At 43.2% G+C, this 19,925-nt stretch overlaps 1 protein-coding gene across 1 annotated transcript in view; it reads right to left on the minus strand.

The window, feature by feature from the left end:
- Positions 1-475: 475 nt before the first annotated feature.
- The window catches only part of PLG (plasminogen), a 53,853-nt gene continuing 34,403 nt past the window's right edge, over positions 476-19,925 (minus strand). Inside the window, exons 13-19 of the mRNA XM_032793183.1 lie at positions 18,467-18,560; positions 15,376-15,496; positions 12,501-12,575; positions 7,834-7,974; positions 4,793-4,899; positions 3,254-3,399; positions 476-639 (exon numbers count right to left, since the gene is read on the minus strand). Coding sequence (XP_032649074.1) covers positions 478-639; positions 3,254-3,399; positions 4,793-4,899; positions 7,834-7,974; positions 12,501-12,575; positions 15,376-15,496; positions 18,467-18,560 — 846 coding nt within the window. The 3' untranslated portion in view covers positions 476-477. The remainder of the gene's footprint in view (positions 640-3,253; positions 3,400-4,792; positions 4,900-7,833; positions 7,975-12,500; positions 12,576-15,375; positions 15,497-18,466; positions 18,561-19,925) is intronic.

Genomic DNA, 19,925 nt, shown 5'->3' on the forward strand with positions numbered 1-19,925 from the left:
CATAGATAGAGGACTACTGCTTTATACCACTCATTTGGGTGCAACTCGTGTGCTGTTAGAGCCTGGGAAAAGTAAACTTGAAATGCAGTAACTAGTGACGATAGAGCAGTTCTATTAATATCCTGAGAGCACAAAAACAGAAGGGAAAGTAAACACTTTGTGAACAATTTATTTTATTGTTCTAGTACCGTAGCAAAGATTAAAATATTTGGGTCCAATAATGGAAAAGAGGGAATAGGATATTTTTCAACAAGTACCTCACAAACGTGTGTTCATTGTAGAATATAAAACACACCAAAGGAGGCTAACAGTCAGTTTGGTTTCTTGGCAATGACTGTTAATTTACAGTAACTTACAATAGATGACAATATTTATTTCAGATTGTTGTAAATAATTTTGATTTTAACACTGTATTTGGAATCCTATGTCTCTACTTTGTGCATTGCCTTCCAGGAGGGGTCAGTGAATCCCCAGAACTCAGCCAGTACTCATTACCCTCTCAATCCAACCAACAAACCTAGAAACTCGGGCATAAACACCAGGCTTCATGGGTTGAGCACAGCCCAGACCCCAAGAGGTGACGCCATGAACGAAGAATGTTTCTTGCTCTTTACATATTAGAGGTCCTCCACTGTCACCCTACAAAGAAGAAGAAAGAGGGTTGCTACCTTATTGAGAGCACGATATGCAAACAGTAACATTCGGGTCAGAGGCACAGAAGTGGAAATATCTCCACGGCCAAGTATGTGGTCATAAGAAAACACCTCAGCTGGCGCCAGGGAGCTATGCTTTCCCTGCCTACATGGGTTTTTTTTTTTGGTTTTTTTTGCTGTGGTGCCAATTAAGGGACCTGGTGGGGTGTGAATGTTCCCTGTCAGACCCAAGGTTTTTGGTCAAAGTTCCATACGCTGTGAAGACCGTTACCTCACCACTTTTAAGCAACAGTCTTATAGGAAATTATGACTGTTGCATCACTTCAGCTGAGTGGGTGCAATGCCACTGAAATTCGGCCCAGCCACCCCTCCGTCCAGATGGAGGGGTAACCAGGCCAAATGGTGTTGCGACCTAGTGCATAGGGAGTCTGTTCCTGCACAGTGGAGTGCAGGGGAGTCCATGGAAAACTCGACTCCTGGCAGCACCAGCTCATGTAACAGAGGGGACACTAGTGGTACAAGTAGAATTCATTTCTCACTGGTACACTGCTCCAGCTAAAGGGGGAGAGGGGCATGTGATCTCCCCACGTGACCTCCCATGTGACTCCTCAATTGACCCTACCCTGCCCCCAGTCTGGGCCCCATACTCTCCCCCTCAGCTCCCCTTCCCATGATCCATTTCATATTACCTGGGGGGGCTCTGTCCTCCTCCTGCTGTGCTGGAGACGTCTGAACTGCAGGGCTCTCTGGAACCGCAATGGTGAAAGGCGCAGAATGTGGGGCCGCACCAGCAGCTCCTCCGGCGCGGCTGTAGCACCCCTAGCCCCGTCCCGAGCCTTTCCACGGAACTGCGTCTCCTGAGTCCTGTCTAGGGTCTGTACAGCAGCCCCGCTTCTGCTCCTTTCGCTGCTGCGGTTCCTGGGAGAGTCCTGAACTGTAGGGCCCGAAGCCCCACCTCCAGCCCTGTCCTCCAGCGGGGGTGCTGTACAGACCCCAGACAGGAGACACTGGCATACAGCTGTGTGGAAGGGATAGGGGTGGTAGCTGTGTTGGAGGAGCTCCTGGCGTGCGGCCACCCCACGTTCTTCTCCTCCTGTGTCCTGCCAGTATGGCATACCGGCTGTAAATAGCTTACTGGTACAGTGTACCGGCTGTAAATAGCTTACTGGTACAGCGTACTAGACCATCCTGCCCTAACTTGCACTGCTGGGGGTGACTCCCCAGCCAAGGGAAACCTGAGGTCCCTGCTGGGGAAAGGCATGAGCAGGCACCAGAACAGGGTCCCTGCAGGGGGTGGGCAGGGACTGAAATATCTGAAATGACAATATTGCTTTTTTGTAAAGCTGCATCTTATCCACAGTACTCAAGACAGCCAGGCATGAAACATATTTGTAGAAACAGAGAATGATGTCAAAGGGCATTTGACTTCACAGTTAACCCTGTTCTTCCTCCATTGAGTTCCTCTCCGTCCCACCTCCACTTCCTTCCTTCAGAACATCCCATCAGTTCTCCTACTCCTTGCCCGCTGAAGCCTTGGCTCTTCAAGTGGGGTGGCACTACTACTGTGCTACTGCTGCCTGTGAGACAGCTGACTTCTCTGCCTTCTTACTCCCAATTCCTCCTACACAGTGAGACCCACACACAATTGGGAGCTGGGGGAGAAGCAGAGGGCAGTGAGCATAGTAAATAAGCTGGTCAGGAAAGAGAAAGGAACCTTAGTAGCTACCCTCTCACTAACTCAGCTGGCAATGAGAGCATCTCCTCTGAGTGAGCAGGGGAGGGGGTGGGAATCAAAGGGTTTAAAAAAAACCTTTTGGCAGCTGGCCAGAAAAGCAGGAGGCAGCACTGGAAAGCCAGGGAGCAAGACAATAGATCTGAGCTTCTGTCCAAATTCTAGACATTCAGTAGCTTCTTCACACCCTATGTCCCACCTGGTCACAAACTACTGCCTGTAAACATCAGAACCCTGATTCAAGTGCATATGCCCATTGGGCGACAGGCTCATCATGGAAATTTCTGCATGCTCAGGAAATATCATTAACATTGCTGGTGCAGGAGGTCTGCTCAAGCAGATTCATATTTACTTTCAGCCTTCTTTACCAAGGAGTCTCAGCTTTTCAATGAGGAAAGCTCCCAGCTTGATCCCTTTATTCAGTTAGATTAACAAGAATTTCTAAAGTCCTTTCACATATTCAAGGAAATCAGAAAACTGGAAACACTTCAGTCCTAATCCTTTGGACTAAAAAAAAGCCTTTCTACACTTATGAACATTCACCACTAACACACTTTCCCCTAACAAGAGATGGGTCTAAGGAATACAGCATGGAATACATACACACGGGCTGAACTGTAGATTTTCACACCTATTCACTGCTTAGGATGAAGGGGACAATCTAGCTATGAATGATCTCCAGCTCTGATTGTACCAATGGAAGGAGGAGCGAGGGAGAACTAGATTCTGTATGTATTTTCAGCTCTTCACTTCGTATTGAGCCATGAGTTGCTGAGGCTAATATCGTGCTCCTAAAGAACAGAGCCCCAAGTGTCATTTGTCTTGTTTATGCTCAAAGTCAGTTTTGATGTCACCAGTCTTTTCTTACCTGGCAGCTGTCAGTACCACCATCAATATTCCCAGCACAGAGCTCATGGTTTCTGACTTTGCCATTCAGAAATTCGGGGCGATTGCACACTTTATTCTCTATCACAGGGAAGCCAGTTTCTTTAAGTTTACCTTCTCCACCAGTATCTTTGTGAATGAACAACAAAATAAGTATAAATTTCACAGAAAAAAAAAAACTCCATAGCAGAGGCAGTATGATCCCATGGATAAGGTGTTAGCCTGGGAATCAAGAAACCTGGCTTCTGTTCTTGGCTCTGCCACTGACTCACTGTGGGCCGGATCCAAAGCCCGTTGAAGTCAATGGGATTCTTTGCCCAAGTCACTTAACTTTTCTGAGCCTCATTTTCCCCATCTACAAAATGGAGATAATACTGATTATTTTCCTTTGTAAAGTGCTTTGAAATAAATAAATAAAAAGCAGCAGTCAATACTGTATTAGTATTGACACAGATTGTTTAGTATTGATAGGATTTCATTAGGGTGCAATAGTAGCATGGCTGATTCAGCAAAAAAGATGAAGAAATTAGCTTGGATTTATTTTAAATCTAGCTCAAGTATGTTAAACCTCAGGGTGGGAAAATCTGCCTGGTCAAAACACCTGAAAGCCAGTGTGATGTTGGGATATAACATTTCAAATATGCATCTACCCACCTGCAAGATGCCACAGAACCCCCTGAGGTCAAAGAAACCCGCAGTTGAGAGCAGGAATCTGATAGACAGTTTGCTTGAAACATCATAAAGACATAGGTCCCAATCACTGTGGAGACTGGGAATGCTGAGTACAGCTGCGCCTCTCATCTTGAAGAAATGGGTTTTTAAGAGGAGGGTCTTAAAGTGAGAGCGGTGGGCTGGCAAACAGGTATGTGAAGGACATTTCTTCTGGAAAAATGTGCAGAGATGGGAGTGGGAATCAAATGGGGGTATTGTCATTATTAGGAACCATATGTACTGGCTAAGGACCAACCAAGAATAGGCCCCAATGTGCTAGGCATTGTACACGCACAAAGTAGCTGATAGTCCTGGAACAGCTTGCGGCCTAACCAGACAGGACAGACACAGGATGGGGGAATGGCATCACTTGTGTAACTGAGCGGAGAAAGGAGTTGGAATAGGAGGCAACGTTCTAGTCAGGCAGGGCAATGTGGCAGATTTTGAAAGTGTGGATAAGAAGTCACCTTCTGAGTAAGGACCGGAGTCTTTGTGAGAGAGTTATTCAAGAGAATGACCTAAGCCAACATCATGCAGTTTACAGTAGGGGCAAGGCTAGAAAAATATCCCTCCTGACTGTGCAGAAACCCACGCTGGGGCACCAGACAGGAGAATAAAGAGGATTTCAATGGAGCACTCCTGAATTATGAGAATCAAACTCTGAGAGAGAGGGAGATGGAAAGAATGGCATTGCTCAATGATATTTGCTGTATGGTAAATACTGATGTATATTGATTTGTTTTTTCGAGCACAGAGGTTGCATACATTTGGGGTTTGCATTGATCTTTCAGCTGCACTGAATGTGCCTCACCTTTGGTTTCTCCCCAGCCAGTCACATAGCATTCTGCTCTGTTTCCTAACATCACATTTTCTGAAGGCAAACAAGCTGGGATCACTTCATTGCTGATCACTGCAGGACTGAAACAAAACAAAATGAAAACCAAATCCACAGCAGCATAGCTTTAGCTGGCTTGTCCCTGATGCCATCTACATTCTGAGGCTCTGGAGGGAGAACTGGTGCAAAATGGGCTTGATTTTTAGAAGTGCTGAGCACCAATCCCCAAAAGAAGTCAAGGAGAGCTGTTGGTGCTCAGCACCTATGTGCAGCCCTACAAGTCTTGAAGTAGAACATTTTTTTTTAAGTGACGTGTTCTCTCTGGCCCAAAACAGTTTTCTTCTTAGGACTCTCCCACAGGGTGGTGCATGTACAGGCAAGGGGAGAAATGACAAGCAGCTGGAGAGACTTGGCAGATCCTTCTGGAGGGGAAGAAATAACATTAAATAAATCAAAGAATTTGCCAAGCCACAGCGTGACAGATCTGATTTCAAAGATGCGTGCTTGGATGTCTAAGCAGGACCCTGGACAGGGCTTCAGGCAAATGCAAATATACACAGGCATTTTCAGTGTACCACAAGAGATGCCTGACTATTATTGTATCGAGGCCCAAATGTTCAGCCCATCATTAAATACTCAAATGGGTTGGGCACTGGGTAGTTCCTCCAGAGGAAGAAATCCTCCTACCCAGGCCAAGGAGCAGCTATGAAGGCACCCCATGACCATTACTGCAGCCCTATCTCACCCCTCCCTCAAGATGGGAGACAATGATGGGAGCCTCAAGGCAGAAGATGCTTCAGCCATACCCCTACTGTTGTTCCACTTCCACCCACCCCTCCTCAGTGGTGCTGCCACTTGCAGAATTCCAGCCTGTGGGGAGTCAGGAAGGCACCCTCTTTTCAATCGCCCAAATTTGTCTCTTCCCTTCCCAAAATAGTGTAACAGAACCATGCTGTTTCTGTTGGCAGGGGTCCTCCACATGCATCTGTCACATGCCTAAACATAACCATTTTGAGTCTTAACTGCCCATCTGCTAGCAATGCAAATGGCCAGCTTGGGATTCAACCAAGATTCAGGTGCTGGATGCCTGGGGATCCGATTCTTTCCTTGCACTTTGTGCAATCATTTACACCTGTGTGACATGGGCATAACACCCATCTCTTTCATCTTGGAGACAATATCTTCTGCAGCAGAAAACCACAAAACCTAGCAGGTTTCAGGTCATTTTCCATGCATTGACAAAGAGCCAGGTTTAAATAGGATTGCTTCTGACTAACTCAGGGGGCCTGCTTAGACTTCAAATTGTGGCTTGCGTAGGTTGAAAATGGAACAGAGCTTTTTCAGGGTCAGACCATACCTCTGACTTCTCTCCAAGTTCTGACTCCTAATTTTAGAAATTATCTATTAGGCAGTGGCAGATTTAGGGTTAGTGGGTCCCTGTGCTCAGCTTCATTTTTGAGGCCCTTCCTTGGGACCCAGCCAAGAAAAAGAACATTCTCTCTTATCTTCCGCCCCCCCCCCTGTTTTTCAACCTTTTTTCTTCATCCTCCTCCTATAAATAATAGGAAGTAAATGAAAATAAAGTGAGGTACCTTGATTGTTTTTGTAATCTGACTTATTTTTCCACAGACCATGTGAAAATCGCTGAGGGTCTCAGCAGATCACTTAATGGTCTTTCCAAATGTTGTTTGTACCATTAGCTAACTATTGCAAAGCACTTTGGATTAGAGCACTTTATAAATTTTTAAAAAAAAAACCCTTGGGGTGTGGGGTCTGGCCAGGAGTTAGGTGCAAGAGTGGGCTCAGGGCTGAGGCAGGGGGTTGGGGTGTGGAGCACTTACCTGGGACAGCTCCTGTTTAGTGCGAGGGGTGCAGGTGGGGATGTGGTGGGGGGGTGCCGGGGTCAGGGCTGGGAATGTGTAAGGGGGGTGCAGGAGGCAGGGAGGGCAGGGGGCTTAGGGTGTGGGGGGTTGCAGGAGTCAAGGAGGAAAGAGGTCTTTGTGTGTGTGAGGGGGGGTGGGAGGGTGGGGGAGGTGCAAGAGTCAGGGCAGGGGGCTGGGGAAGTGTGAGGAGGATGCAGAAGTCAGGGCAGAGGGCGGGGTAGGAGAGGCATGCAGGAGTCAGGGCAGGGGACATTATTAAACCTCTTGGAATCCTTTTGGAATGTGTTTGACACGTAAGTGTAATTTTGATTTATGTAATACAGAAGTGCAACTTGGAAAATTCTTCCTGCCATATTCCTTTAAAATCTCTTTAGTCAAACCAAGTAATTTAACTATGTTTCATCTTGAGAAAAGAAGCTTGATGGGAGACCTATAACAGTCTTCAAAGATGTTAAATGCTGTTATAAAGAGGACAGGTTTCAGAGTAGCAGCCGTGTTAGTCTGTATCCGCAAAAAGAACTGGAGTACTTGTGGCACCTTAGAGACTAACAAATTTATTTGAGCATAAGCTTTCATGGGCTACAGTGATCAGTTGTTCTCCCTGTCCATGGAAGATAGGACTAGAAGTGTAATGGGCTTAATCTGCAGCAAGGGAGATTTAGGTTAGATATTAAGAAAAACTTTTAACTATAAGGGTAGTTAAGCTCTAGAATGGGCTTCCAAGGGATGCTGTGGAAATCCGATCATTGGAGGTTTTTAAGAACAGGTTAGACAAACACCTGGCTGAATGGTCTAGGTTTACTTGGTCCTGCCTCAGTGCAGGAGGCTGGACTAGATGATGTCTCCAGGTCTCTTCCAGTCCAACGTTTCTATGATGGAAACTGGTCTGTTCTGTAGTATTTTCAGTATGCTTACCTGTCATTAATATGTATTCTGCATAGATGTGAACACAGTTTTGAAGCTTGTAAGAAATGCTTAGAAATGACTTTATACACTTTGTGGTATGGGTAGCTGCCCACTGTCCATTAACTAGTCACTTCCACACCACTTATTTGTCAAATCTAAATCCAGACAAGGACATTCATGACTTTGGCCTAAAGGGCTTTAGGGGGAAAGCTTTGATTGAAATGATACCTGCGCATCTTCAGCAAGGCAATGTCTGCCCCACCAGGTTCCTTGAATATTCTCTCAACATCTCGGATTTGCACAGACGCCTCGTTTGCCGTTTCAGTATGTAGTCCAAGGAAGATTCTATATGAAGAAGGCCTGGATGACCTGTAAGAGGTGATTGCATATGATGAGGTTCTATACAGATAATCAGGGCTTGCACCCCTGCTGAGTGGGGAGCAAGTCCTGGAGAACTGTAGTTGATAGGGAGCTGGGACACACTGATTTTTGCAAAAATCTAAGCACTAGTTTTTTTAAATGTTAGCTCTTATAGTTATCAAGAAATCCAGAGTCTATAAAGTGATGTCATGTTTTCTTCCTGAATCTGCAGATATACTGCTCTGGTGGCTTTGCTGCTGCTCAGAGCTTTCCCAAGTAGCAACAGTGGACATGTGATCAATTTCACAGCTGCTACTCAAAATCCTATGAGGGAAGGTGCATAGGGGGTACAGTGAAAATGACAATGTTTGACCAAGGTACAAGCAGTAACAGAGGCAGGTAGCGGAGCTATTTACTGGGGAGGAAGACCCAAAACAAGGGGTAGACATACGGTCTCCTCCTCTGCCCCAGCAACCAAGAGACTGGGAAAAGGGTAGAAGAGTGTTGACATAAACCCTCCCTATGCAGCAGCAGCCGGTCGGCGGATCGATAGAGTGGTGGAGAGCCCATCTGTTTTTGCAACACCCAGAAAAGTGGGGGAGCGCAGAATGGTGCCATGGTTAGAATGAGGTGCTAGGAATAGGATGAGGGTAGAGGGAGGAGGAACTCTATCAGCAACCAGAGGAAGGCAGGCATGGGAGGGGTGGATGGGGTGCACAGATTACTACAGTGATGGGTGTGGTGTTCAAGAGCCTACATAAACAAGGGAGCGTCACTTTTATCAGGCATCGACCTACCAGACACTGGTATGAAGGATAGCTCCTTCAGTAAGTTCAGGAGATAGCACCATGGTATTAATCACAGCATCCTTCCTTTTAGCTGAAGCTAGGGTGGTGGGAGGGGATAGGTTTCTCGTGAGGGTGTTTTCACTGTTATTCCTACTAAATCTTTCATATTGTGCTAAAGCTAGTAGTAGGTAGAGTCCTCTAACTAGTATAAAATTTGTCACACTGCACATCCCAGAATATTAAAGGAACTGCCACATCAAATCTCAAGCCCAACAGCAAGGATTTTTAATGTATCTGTAAACTTGGAGGCTGTACCCTATCACTGGAGAATTGCTAATATAGTTCCTATTTTTAAGAAAGGGAAAAAAGTGATCCAGGAAACTACACGCTCATTAGTTTGACCTCAATTGTATGCACGGTCTTGGAACAAATTTTGAAAGAGAAAATAGTTAACGACATAATGGTAAAGGGTAATTGGGATAAAGTATAACATGGTTTTACAAAAGGTAGATATTTCTTTGAGAAGATTGATTTTTTAGACAAAGGAAAAGCACAAGATCTAACCTACTTGGATTTCAGTAAGGCAATTTGATACACTTCCACATGGGAAATTATTAGTTAAACTGGGGAAGATGGAGATTAATATGAGAATTGAAAGGTAGATAAGGAGCTGGCTAAAGGGGAGACTACAACGGATCATACTGAAAGGTGAACTGTCAGGCTGGAGGGAGGTTAGTAGTGGAGTTCTTTGGGGATCAATTCTGGGACCAATCTTAGTTAACATTTTCATTCACTACCTCGGCACAAAAAGTGGGGATGTACCAATAAAATTTGCACATGACACAGTGTGAAGGTATTGCTAATACAGAGGAGCACCAGAATATCATACAAGAAGATCTGGAGTACCTTATAAACTGGAGTAATAGAAATGGGATGAAAGTGCAAAGTGCAAGGTCATGCATTTAGGGACTAACAAAAAGAATTTTTGCTATAAACTGGGGATTTATCAGTAGAGGAGGAGAAAGATCTGGGTGTATTTGTTGATGACTATGAGCCGCCAATGTAATGTGGTCATGAAAAAAACTAACGCAATCCTAGGGTGTATCAGGTGAGGTATTTCCAGTAGAGATAGGGAAGTGCTATTGCCATTATACAATACACTGGTGGGACTCTATCTGTAATACTGTGTTCAGTTTTGGTTTCCCATGGTTAAGAAAGATGAATTCCAACTGGAACAGTGAAGAGAAGGGCTACTAGGATGACCAGAGGACTGGAAACTCTTCCTTATAAAAGGAGACTCAAGGAGCATGGCTTGCTTAGCCTAACCAAACAAAGGCCAAGGGAGGTATGATTGCTCTCTATAAATACATCAGAGGGACAAACATCAGGGAGGGAGAGGAGTTATTTAAGTTAAGTGCCAGTGCTGACACAAGAACAAATGGCTATAAACTGGCCATCAACATGTTCAGGCTTCAAATCAGAAGAAGGTTTCTAACCATCAGAGGAATGAAGGTCTGGAACAGCCTTCCAAGGGAAGTAGTGGGGGCTGCAAAATCTAACCAGCTTCAAGACTGAACTTGATAAGTTTATGGAGGGGATGATATGATGAGACTGCCTACAATGGCATGTGACCCATCTGTGATTGCTACTAGCAAAAATCCCGAATGGCCAGAGATGGGGCACTAGATGGGGTGGGCTCTGAGTTATTACTTAGAATTCTTTCCCAGGAGTTTGGTCAGTGGGTTTTGCTGACATGCTCAGGGTTCAACTGATCGCTATATTTGGGGATGGGAAGGAATTTTCCTTCAAGTCAGATTGACAGAGACTCTGGGGGGGTTTTGCCTTCTTCTGCACCATGGGGCACAGGTAGGATGACCAAATATCCTGATTTTATAGGAATAGTCTCGATATTTGGGGCTTTTTCTTATATAGGCACCTATTACCCCACAACCCCATTGTCATAAACAGATGGTTAAGGGTTAATGTCTCTTTTACCCATAAAGGGTTAAGAAGCTCAGTAAACCTGGCTGACACCTGACCAGAGGACCAACAGGGGGACAAGATACTTTCAAATCTCGGGGGAGGGAAGTCTTTGTTTGTGCTTTTTGTTTTGTTGGGTTGGTTCGCTTTTGGGTTAAGAGGGACCGACTACACACCGCTATGTGTCCAAATCTTTCTGAATCAGTCTGTCATGTTTCAAATGTAAGTAATAGCTAGCAAGGGCGGATTAGTCTTATGTTTGTTTTTACTTGTAAATGTGTCTTTTGCTGGAAGATTTTTACCTCTGTTTGCTGTAACTTTGAATCTCAGGCTGGAGGGGCAGGGAAGTCCCTCTAGTCCTATATGAATCTGAGTACCTGTAAAGCATTTCCATCCTGATTTCACAGAGATAAATTTTACCTTTTCTTTCTTAATTAAAAGCTTTCTTTTAAGACCTGATTGATTTTTCCTTGTTTAGAATCCAAGGGATTGAGTCTAAACTCACAGGGATGGTGGGGGGAAAAGGAGGGGATTGGTTAAATTCTCCTTGTTTTAAGACCCAAGGGGTTTGTGTCTTGGGTTCCCCAGGGAAGGTTTTGGGGGAACAGAAGTGTGCCAGATTTAAGCTAGTAATTAAGCTCAAAAGTGATCATGCAGGTCCCCACTTCTTGAAGTCTAAAGTTCAAAGTGGGGAAAAAAGCTTGACACCCATCCTGATTTTTCACACTTGCTATCTGCTAGGCACAGGCCACTTGCTGGTTTAAACTTGAGTAAATGGGGGATTTTCTGTAACTTGAAGTCTTTAAACCATGATTTGAGAACTTCAGTAATTCAGCCAGAGATTCAGGATCTATTACAGGAGAAGGTGGGTAAGGTTCTGTGGTCTGCAATGTGCAGAGGTTAGATTAGATTATCACAATGGTCCCTTCTGGCCTTTAGGTCTATGAAATCATATTTTTGGTCATCTCTTTGTATCAGAATCTGAAAAACAAAGCACGTTCTGGTCTCAGCTGGGATTTTTCATCTATAAATGTCATCTACGTGACAGTTTGAATGCAACAATAAAACTGCAAATATTCTAACTCTTATAGCTACAGCAACCATGAAGTCAGATGACTAGATACTCTGTTTTGGATGCAGAGTTTTGCTTATTAAGGTCTTTTCACGTATCCCACTAACATTTATTATGACATGAAGCTTTCTTTTCAACCATCAGTGTGTCAGCTTCACATAGCTGGGTGACTCCTCAATATAGTAAGTTGCTCTCTTGAGATATCTGAGCATCTCTCTTGCTTATTCCACATGCACAAAATCAGGGCCTGAATGTGCTGCCCTTACAGATATGAACAGGTACATTATTCAGTAAGGATCCTCACTGTCATCCTCTCTCTCTCTCTCTGCTCTAACTTGAATGAACTGAGCTTGGGGATGAGAAGTAACAGAGCAGTTAACCACTCTAAGAGCCATCATGCAGGTGCAGCATTGGCTGGTTAAGAACATAAGAATGGCCCTACTGGGTCAGACCAAAGGTCTACCTAGCCCAGTATCCTGTCTTCCAACAGTGACCAGTTCCAGGTGCCCGAGAGTGAATGAACAGAACAGGTAATCATCAAGTGATCCATCCCCTGTCACTCATTCCCACCTGGCAAAAACCAGCTTCTGGTTCAGACAGATCAAAGAAACACCTTGCCAGGCACACTTTTTTCCCCTTTGATATTCCTCTCCAGTTGTAGGAAATATCTGCAGCTGGCTACAATAGACACTTACCGCTCTAAGCAGTGTTTGGCGGTAAGAACCCACTGTGGGGCTATCAGAGTGCCACCACAAAAATGCATGTTGAAACTGGAATAGAAAGGAAAGGCATGAGATTAGTTTGAGAATGTGAAGTAAATTCTCCACTATCACAGCAATGCACAGTAAGGACTACTAGTAAACTATCATCTTTGCTTATTCAGGAGCTTTTAGGATTCCCAGATTTTGTTCTACAGATCATGAAAAAATAAATACTGATTTTCATCAAGAGCTGAGGTTTGGTTGACTCAAAACATGAGAAAAGATAGTTGACACCTATCTTGAATTTTGAAAGATTGTCCCAATTTCAACAGGAGTGTTCTATGTTCAGAAGTATAATCAATATTATGACTTATATTAACTAGGGCTATCAAATGATTAAAAAATTAATTGCTATTAATTGTGTGATTAAAAAGATTAATTGCATGATTAATCACATTTTTAAACAATAATGGAATACCATTTATTTAAATATTTTGGATGTTTTCTACATTTTCAAATCTATTCATTTCAATTACAAAACAATACAAAGTGTATAGTGCTCACTTTATATTTATTTTTATTACAAATATTTGCATTGTAAAAAACAAAAGAAATAGTATCGTTCAATTCACCTCATACAAGTATTGCAGTGCAATCTCTTTATCATAAAAGTTGAACCTACAAATGTTGAATTATGTACAAAAAAACTGCATTGAAAAATAAAACAATATAAAATTTTAGCTCCTACAACTCCACTCAGTCCTACTTCAGCCAATCGCTCAGACAAACAAACTTGGTTACAATTTGCAGGAGATAATGCCGCCCACTTCTAGTTTATAGTGTCACCTGAAAGTGAGAACCGGCATTTGCATGGCACTCTTGTAGCAGGTGTTGCAAAATATTTACGTGCCAGATGTGCTAAAGATTCATATGTCCCTTCATCTTCAACCACCATTCCATAGAACATACGTCTATACTCATGATGGGTTCTGCTCGATAACGATCCAAAGCAGAGAAGACCGATGTATGTTCATTTTCATCATCTGAATCAGATGTCATCAGCGGAAGGTTGATTTTCATTTTTGGTGGTTCAGGTTCTGTAGATTGAGTGTTGCTCTTTGAGGACTTCTGAAAGCATGCTCCACACCTTGTCCTCTCAGATTTTGGACAGCATTTCTGATTCTTAAATCTTGGGTCGAGTGCTGTAGCTATTTTTAGAAATCTCACATTGGTGTCTTCTTTGCCTTTTGTCAAATCTGTTGTGAAAGTTTTCTTAAAACAAACATATGCTCAGTCATCATCCGAGACTGCTATAACATGAAATATATACGGAATGCGGGTAAAACAGAGCCGAAGAAATACAATTCTCCCCTAAGGAGTTCAGTCACAAATGTAATCCATTATTTTTTAACGAGCATCATCAGCATGGAAGCATGTCCTCTGGAACGGAGGGCAAAGCATGAAGGGGCATACAAATGTTTAGCATATCTAGAACGTAAATAACTTGCAACACCAGCTACAAAAATGCCATGCGCATGCCTGTTCTCACTTTCAGGTGACATTGTAAATAAGAAGCAGGCAGCAGTATCTCTAGTAAATGTAAACAAATTTGTTTGTCTTAGTGATTAGCTGAACAAGAAGTAGGACTGAGCGGACTTATAGGCGCTAAAGTTTTACATTGTTTTGTTTTTGAGTGCCGTTTATGTAACACAAAAAAAATCTACATTTGCAAGTTGCACTTTCATGATAAAGAGATTGCACTACACTACTTGTATGAGGTGAATTGAAAAATACTGTTTCTTTTATCATTTTTACAGTGCAAATATTTGGAACAAAAATATAAAGTGAGCACTGTACACTTTGTATTTTGTGTTGTAATAGAAATCAATATATTTGAAAATGTAGAAACATCTGAAAAAATTTAATAAATTTCAATTGATATTCTATTGTTTAACAGTGTGATTAATCATGATTAATTCTTTTAATCATGATAATTTTTTGAGTTAATTGCATGAGTTAACTGTGGTTAATTGCATGAGTTAATTGTGATTAACTGACAGCCCTAATCTTAACCAGTTGGTTTGTGGGGTCCTACTGGACAAATTGCAAAAGCTTGCAATCATGTATAGCTGTGAGTAGGTGACTTGAACTATAGCAGTAGATAGGCATATATAATGGATGCCAAGGTATACAATTTTCATTGCCTTGAGGACAATATTTTTTATGGTGACCAGCAGATTTTTGTGGGCATTTTCATCAGTCCTTTTCTTAGCACTGCTAGATCTCTATAACTAACCACAACCAACATGACACTGAAAATGTTAGGTCATGGAGATTATGGTTTTTATGCAGCTCTGATCAAAGTCAATGGAAGTATTGTCATTGGCTGCGGTGGAAACAGGACTGGATCCTGTATAAGCAGGGATAACAGAAATCCATCTGTACAAATTTTAAATTGTTAGCTCCACCCCTGGGTCTAAATCCCGATGGTAGAATACAAATAACTCCCGTTGCGTTCAATGGGAATTATTTGTTTCCCATGTCAGTAAAATTAAAGCAGATTTTGGACTAGTGGCTCAAATCTGCCCTATGTAAATGTTTAGGACAAAATAGGAGGGGTTCTAGTTAACTAAATTACATTTACTAGCTTGGGGCAATCTTGTCAAGAGGAAAAAAGGTTATGCAATATATTTTGTTTAAAAGATTTATTTTAGAGGCATTTCCGTTTGAAGGCATTTTTAGGGAGAGATCAAGACTACACTCCAGAAGGCATCAGCTCCCCATACAGAAACATGAAGAGTTAAGTCTTTTCTGTAAAGTTGTTACTGAGGTGCTTTGTAAGTTGTAATGCAACGTGGAATAGTTATACCTTGTCCTGAGACTGATTTGCCAGGGCCAAGAGTGTGGATTTGAAACACACCCGCCCACAATCCGTGTAGGACACAGCTTTGGAGCGATCTTGGCTTTTCCACACTTATATTTGGTAGGAGCTAAAAAATGAAATGAAGTCAACCTGAAGAATTTTAAAGCAGCTGTTATACCATCCACAATATATTTAAATAAATGGGGAGAGGAAGGTTATCGTTACACCTTCTCCAGCTTGTCACTCTTTATGAAGCAATTACACAGCAAAAACTGCATAAACATTGTTAGGTTATTCTTCCCTGGAACAGTTAATAATGTCTGTGACCAAAATATTGCTTTCAAGATGACAACACATTGATTTACATGGCAAAAAGTTTAGAGATGTATCATTTGGATATCAGCGAGTCAGAAACAAAATGGGGCTAAAATTAAAATAAGGGGGGAAAAACAAAAGAAAAATAAGAAAACACATTCCCCAAATTGCCTCAGTAAGTATCCTTCCATCTCTGACTGAGTACAACAACCCTAAGAACCATATCTTCTGACTGCATTTAAACTAATCTGTAGCAATGGTAAGTGAAGTTGAGTCACTGTCTCTGTGTTTCCCACCAATGGATACGTTTTCAGAGTTGTCCCTCTTTAAAAGTGTTAGGGAAATCCAGGGCCATCCTCTCCACTGGGGCCTGATAAAGGGCATAACGGAGGACAGTTTACAGCTGCCTCCCTGGATCACTTGCTACCCTCTCTTCCCACAAGATAAAGTAAAGAACTGAAAATAAAAATAAAGTTTCTACCCTTCACAGTTTCACCAGTCCTTTCTTTGCAGGAATGGTCAGGCTACAGTAGCTCACTAGGGAGTGCAGTTTACTTCCACTGTCTGCCTGCCACTCAGCTACTCTCTCTAACCTCCTCCTCCAGCCTTTGCAGGTGGGGTGTGGTGAGGCCGCCTGGGCCCAGAACTGCTCTTTAACCCCTTCTTCTCTAGTGTGAAGTTTGTATACCCTGCAATAAAGCCAGTGGGGTTGGTTTACAGTTGTGGTGTGTGTATCTTGCAGTATCCCTTACTCTGCTTACCTGCTCTGTTCTGGGGTTTGGTAAGGGATACTCCCAAAGGACAAGCATCATGTGTCCATCTTACAAGAACATTGAGAGGAGAAATTATATACATTCTTGGGGCAGGGATTGTCTCTTTGTTTAATGCTTGTACAGTGCTGAACACAGTGGGCTGTGGCTTCTAGATGCTACTGTAGTACAGCAACACATAATTAATTAACTGACAGGCAATCCAGCTCCCAGCCATAGGCTGTATTTCCAAGCTCTTGTGTGTGCACGTTAGGTACAGTGTAAGCACATATTTGCATATACATTATTTTAATTTTTAAAAGGTTTCAGCTAGTTTGGCTATTTTTAGGGAGAGATCTCACAAACCCACCTCTTCTTAGTTACTGTTTCAAACAAGTTGTTTTAGGAAAATGTCTGTGGTCCATGTAATATTTGCCATTACAAGCAAACCAGAGTGCTCATGTTTTTCTGCACTTTTAAAATCCTATTCCAGAGAGCTCAAAAATTGGAGCTACATCTTGACTTCCATATGCAGTCAGACCTCCTATTTAATTCAGTGAGTCCCAGCGTTTTGATTTGCACACAGTGTCTTGGATATGAATTATTAACCCTTGCAAAATAAAATCTTTAGAAAGCATGTATTGGGGATAGTCTCATTTCAGGTCACTGTTGTTGTGGTTATTTATTTGTATTGCAGTATGGCCTACCGGCCACTACCTCATTGCACTAGGCACTGAACATATATAACAAAATACCAATCCCTACCCCAAATAGCTTACAATGTAACTGTAAGACAAAAGAGAACAGGTGGATACAACAAACGTGGGGGTGGAGAGCACAAGGTAAGAGTGAGATGATTACGATCAGTGTGGGAAGCAGCAGTCACAGCTCACTGGCTGCCTGCGTTTTGTCAGATGCATGCGTGCAGCTCCTGTTCATGTCTCCTAAAAGCTAGAATATGAGCCTTGCTCTATAAATTCCATACAAAGCTTGGAGTAAAACATGCACCTTCAATGCTTTCCCTTTCTTGACCCCCCAAATGCCTTTCCTTTTAAGTAAACAAATTGAGGGGCTTTGCTGTTAAATATTTAAGGCCAGATGCACTCCCCAGCCAGCATGAAGGGCATTTTGCCAGGGAAGGGCAAATTTATTTTTATGTCTAGGACTGCACCCCTTCAGCAGAGGATCCCAGGGAGATGCACTAAATAAGAGTATCTCTAGGTCAGCCTGGCTCAGCCTTCTCCTTACATGTGTGAGTTGACAGAATAGCAGTGAGAGCAACCTGCAGATTTAGGGCCTGATCCAAAACCCACTGAAGCCAATGGGAAGACTCCCATTCAATTTAATGGGATTTAGAGCAGGCCTATACTCTGGGGTGGGGTTTAGTTACAACCGCGAATAAAAACCTCTGTGTAGACTTTGCCCAAGATGTTTTAAGAGTGACTAGTGATCAGGAGCAGGTCCAGGCACCAGCATGCCAAGCGTGTGCTTGGGGCGGCATGCCACGGGGGGCGCTCTGCTGGTCGCTGGGAGGGCGGCAGGCAGGGTGCCTTCGGCAGCTTGCCTGCGGAGGGTCTGCTGGTCCCGCGTCTTTGGTGGAGCCGCGGGACCAGCGGACCCTCTGCAGGCACGCCTTCTGGAGGTCCACCAGAACCGCGGGACCGGCGACCGGCAAAGTGTCTCCCACGGCATATTGCCATGCTTGGGGCGGCAAAATGTCTAGAGCTGCCTCTGCTAGTGATGTGGGGTGCTTCGGCTTTTGGATGACTACCTCGAGCAATGACAAACAGCATATTCTGTAAAGATCAGACAATCTTGTAGCGATTAGACACCACTTTCTTACCTAAACTTTAGCTGATAATGACCAGCAGATGCTGTTATCACTTACATGGAGCTATAATTTGAAATACAAAGCTGTTGTTAAAGCCTGTATTTTCCACTCAGATTAAAAAATAAAATTACCCATCGCAAGTGTCATAAAACATTTTCAAAAGTGTAAATAGGGGAGACAAGACTCTTTAAAGAATAATTACGGCACTCGGTGATTTCACAGTATTCCCAGGCTTTCCTCGGGTCTGTCGTATAGCACCAAGGACCATTAATATCTCCGTCAGGATTCCTGCAATACTATAATAAATACAGAAATGAACAAACAAACAGTGAAGCCCTGAGAATTAAGAAGGGAATTAAAAAGTTATTGATTTATGCTTTTATAAAACAAAACTAAATGTTGGCTTTTTTTCCCCAGACGCTATTTCACTGTTTTGTCGATAATCAATTATTCTCATTGCAATAAAATCCTTTGTTTTCTCAAAACTGTTAGATGAATTTAGGGAAATGTTGTGAAAGAAAAACTGATACACCTTTCTTCAGCCAGGCAAGCCACAAATAGCAGAACCAGCCTGAAACTCCAATTGCTCCAATGACTCAAGGGTACAACAAACATAAGATGGGACTTTCCTACAGCGCTCAGTGTTGGCCTAACTCTGTTATCACTGAAGTCAATCAGAGTGGTTAAGCCAATGCTAAGCACATTTCCAAATCCCACTTTGTTTTCAAGATCTTGAGGAGATGGCAAAGAGCATCTGTTTTGAGGTTTGCAAGGGACCCTGTATGTCATGAGGCCAGGCAGGTACAGTGAAAGCTTCTCTTACATAGCTTGCCAATGCACAGCATTCCCAACCTGCATATCAATACTTAAACACCGCAGTGCTCAGAAATGTCTAAGTGCTGGTCTACACTTGGACCGGGGGGGGGGGGAACGAATCGATCTAAGATACGCAACGTCTCAACTTCAGCTATGTGAATAGCGTAGCTGAAGTCGAAGTATCTTAGATCGAGTTACCTACCATTCTCGTGGCGCAGGATCGGTGTCCGCGGCGCCCCCTGTCGACTCCACTACCGCCGTTTGCGTTGGTGGAGTTCCGGAGTTGACAGGAGCACATTCGGGGATCGATATATCGTGTCTAGATGATACAGCCGGCCGATACGGCCGGTAGTGAAGATGTACCCTAAATGTTTCCGCTCCTCTGCACCTTTTGTGTCAGTTGCGAACTGACCCCTGAGAATCTGCTGAATTCTCTTGTGTGTTTTTTCATGAATAAACATACCCAATATCATTAGAATATGTTTATTTACACAGCTTTTTCCTGAGTTAATACTTAGGAAGGAGGGGATTGCTTTGGATGTGGGGTGGGAGCTAGAGTCTTTTCTATTAGGAAGGTGCTATGGTGTAAGATGTAATTGATTTTATCTGCACTCAGCATTTTATCTCAATGCATTTGAAAAAAGATCTATGTCAAACAGGCTCTCACCCCAAATTCTGCCTAGGGCATTAATCAGTTGTGCCACCTAGCCACAGCTTAGGGGCAAATCCATCTCTCTGGGCTCAATCTGAAATGCTGGGCCAGGTGCTGGGCATTTGTGCAGGTGGTAGGAAGGGGAATGAATCTTTCTCAAATACCAAGGAATGATCATAGCATAGCCTGTGTG

This window comes from Chelonoidis abingdonii, chromosome 3, assembly GCF_003597395.2.
Source record: "Chelonoidis abingdonii isolate Lonesome George chromosome 3, CheloAbing_2.0, whole genome shotgun sequence".
In the NCBI taxonomy this organism is placed as follows: Eukaryota; Metazoa; Chordata; order Testudines; family Testudinidae; genus Chelonoidis; species Chelonoidis abingdonii.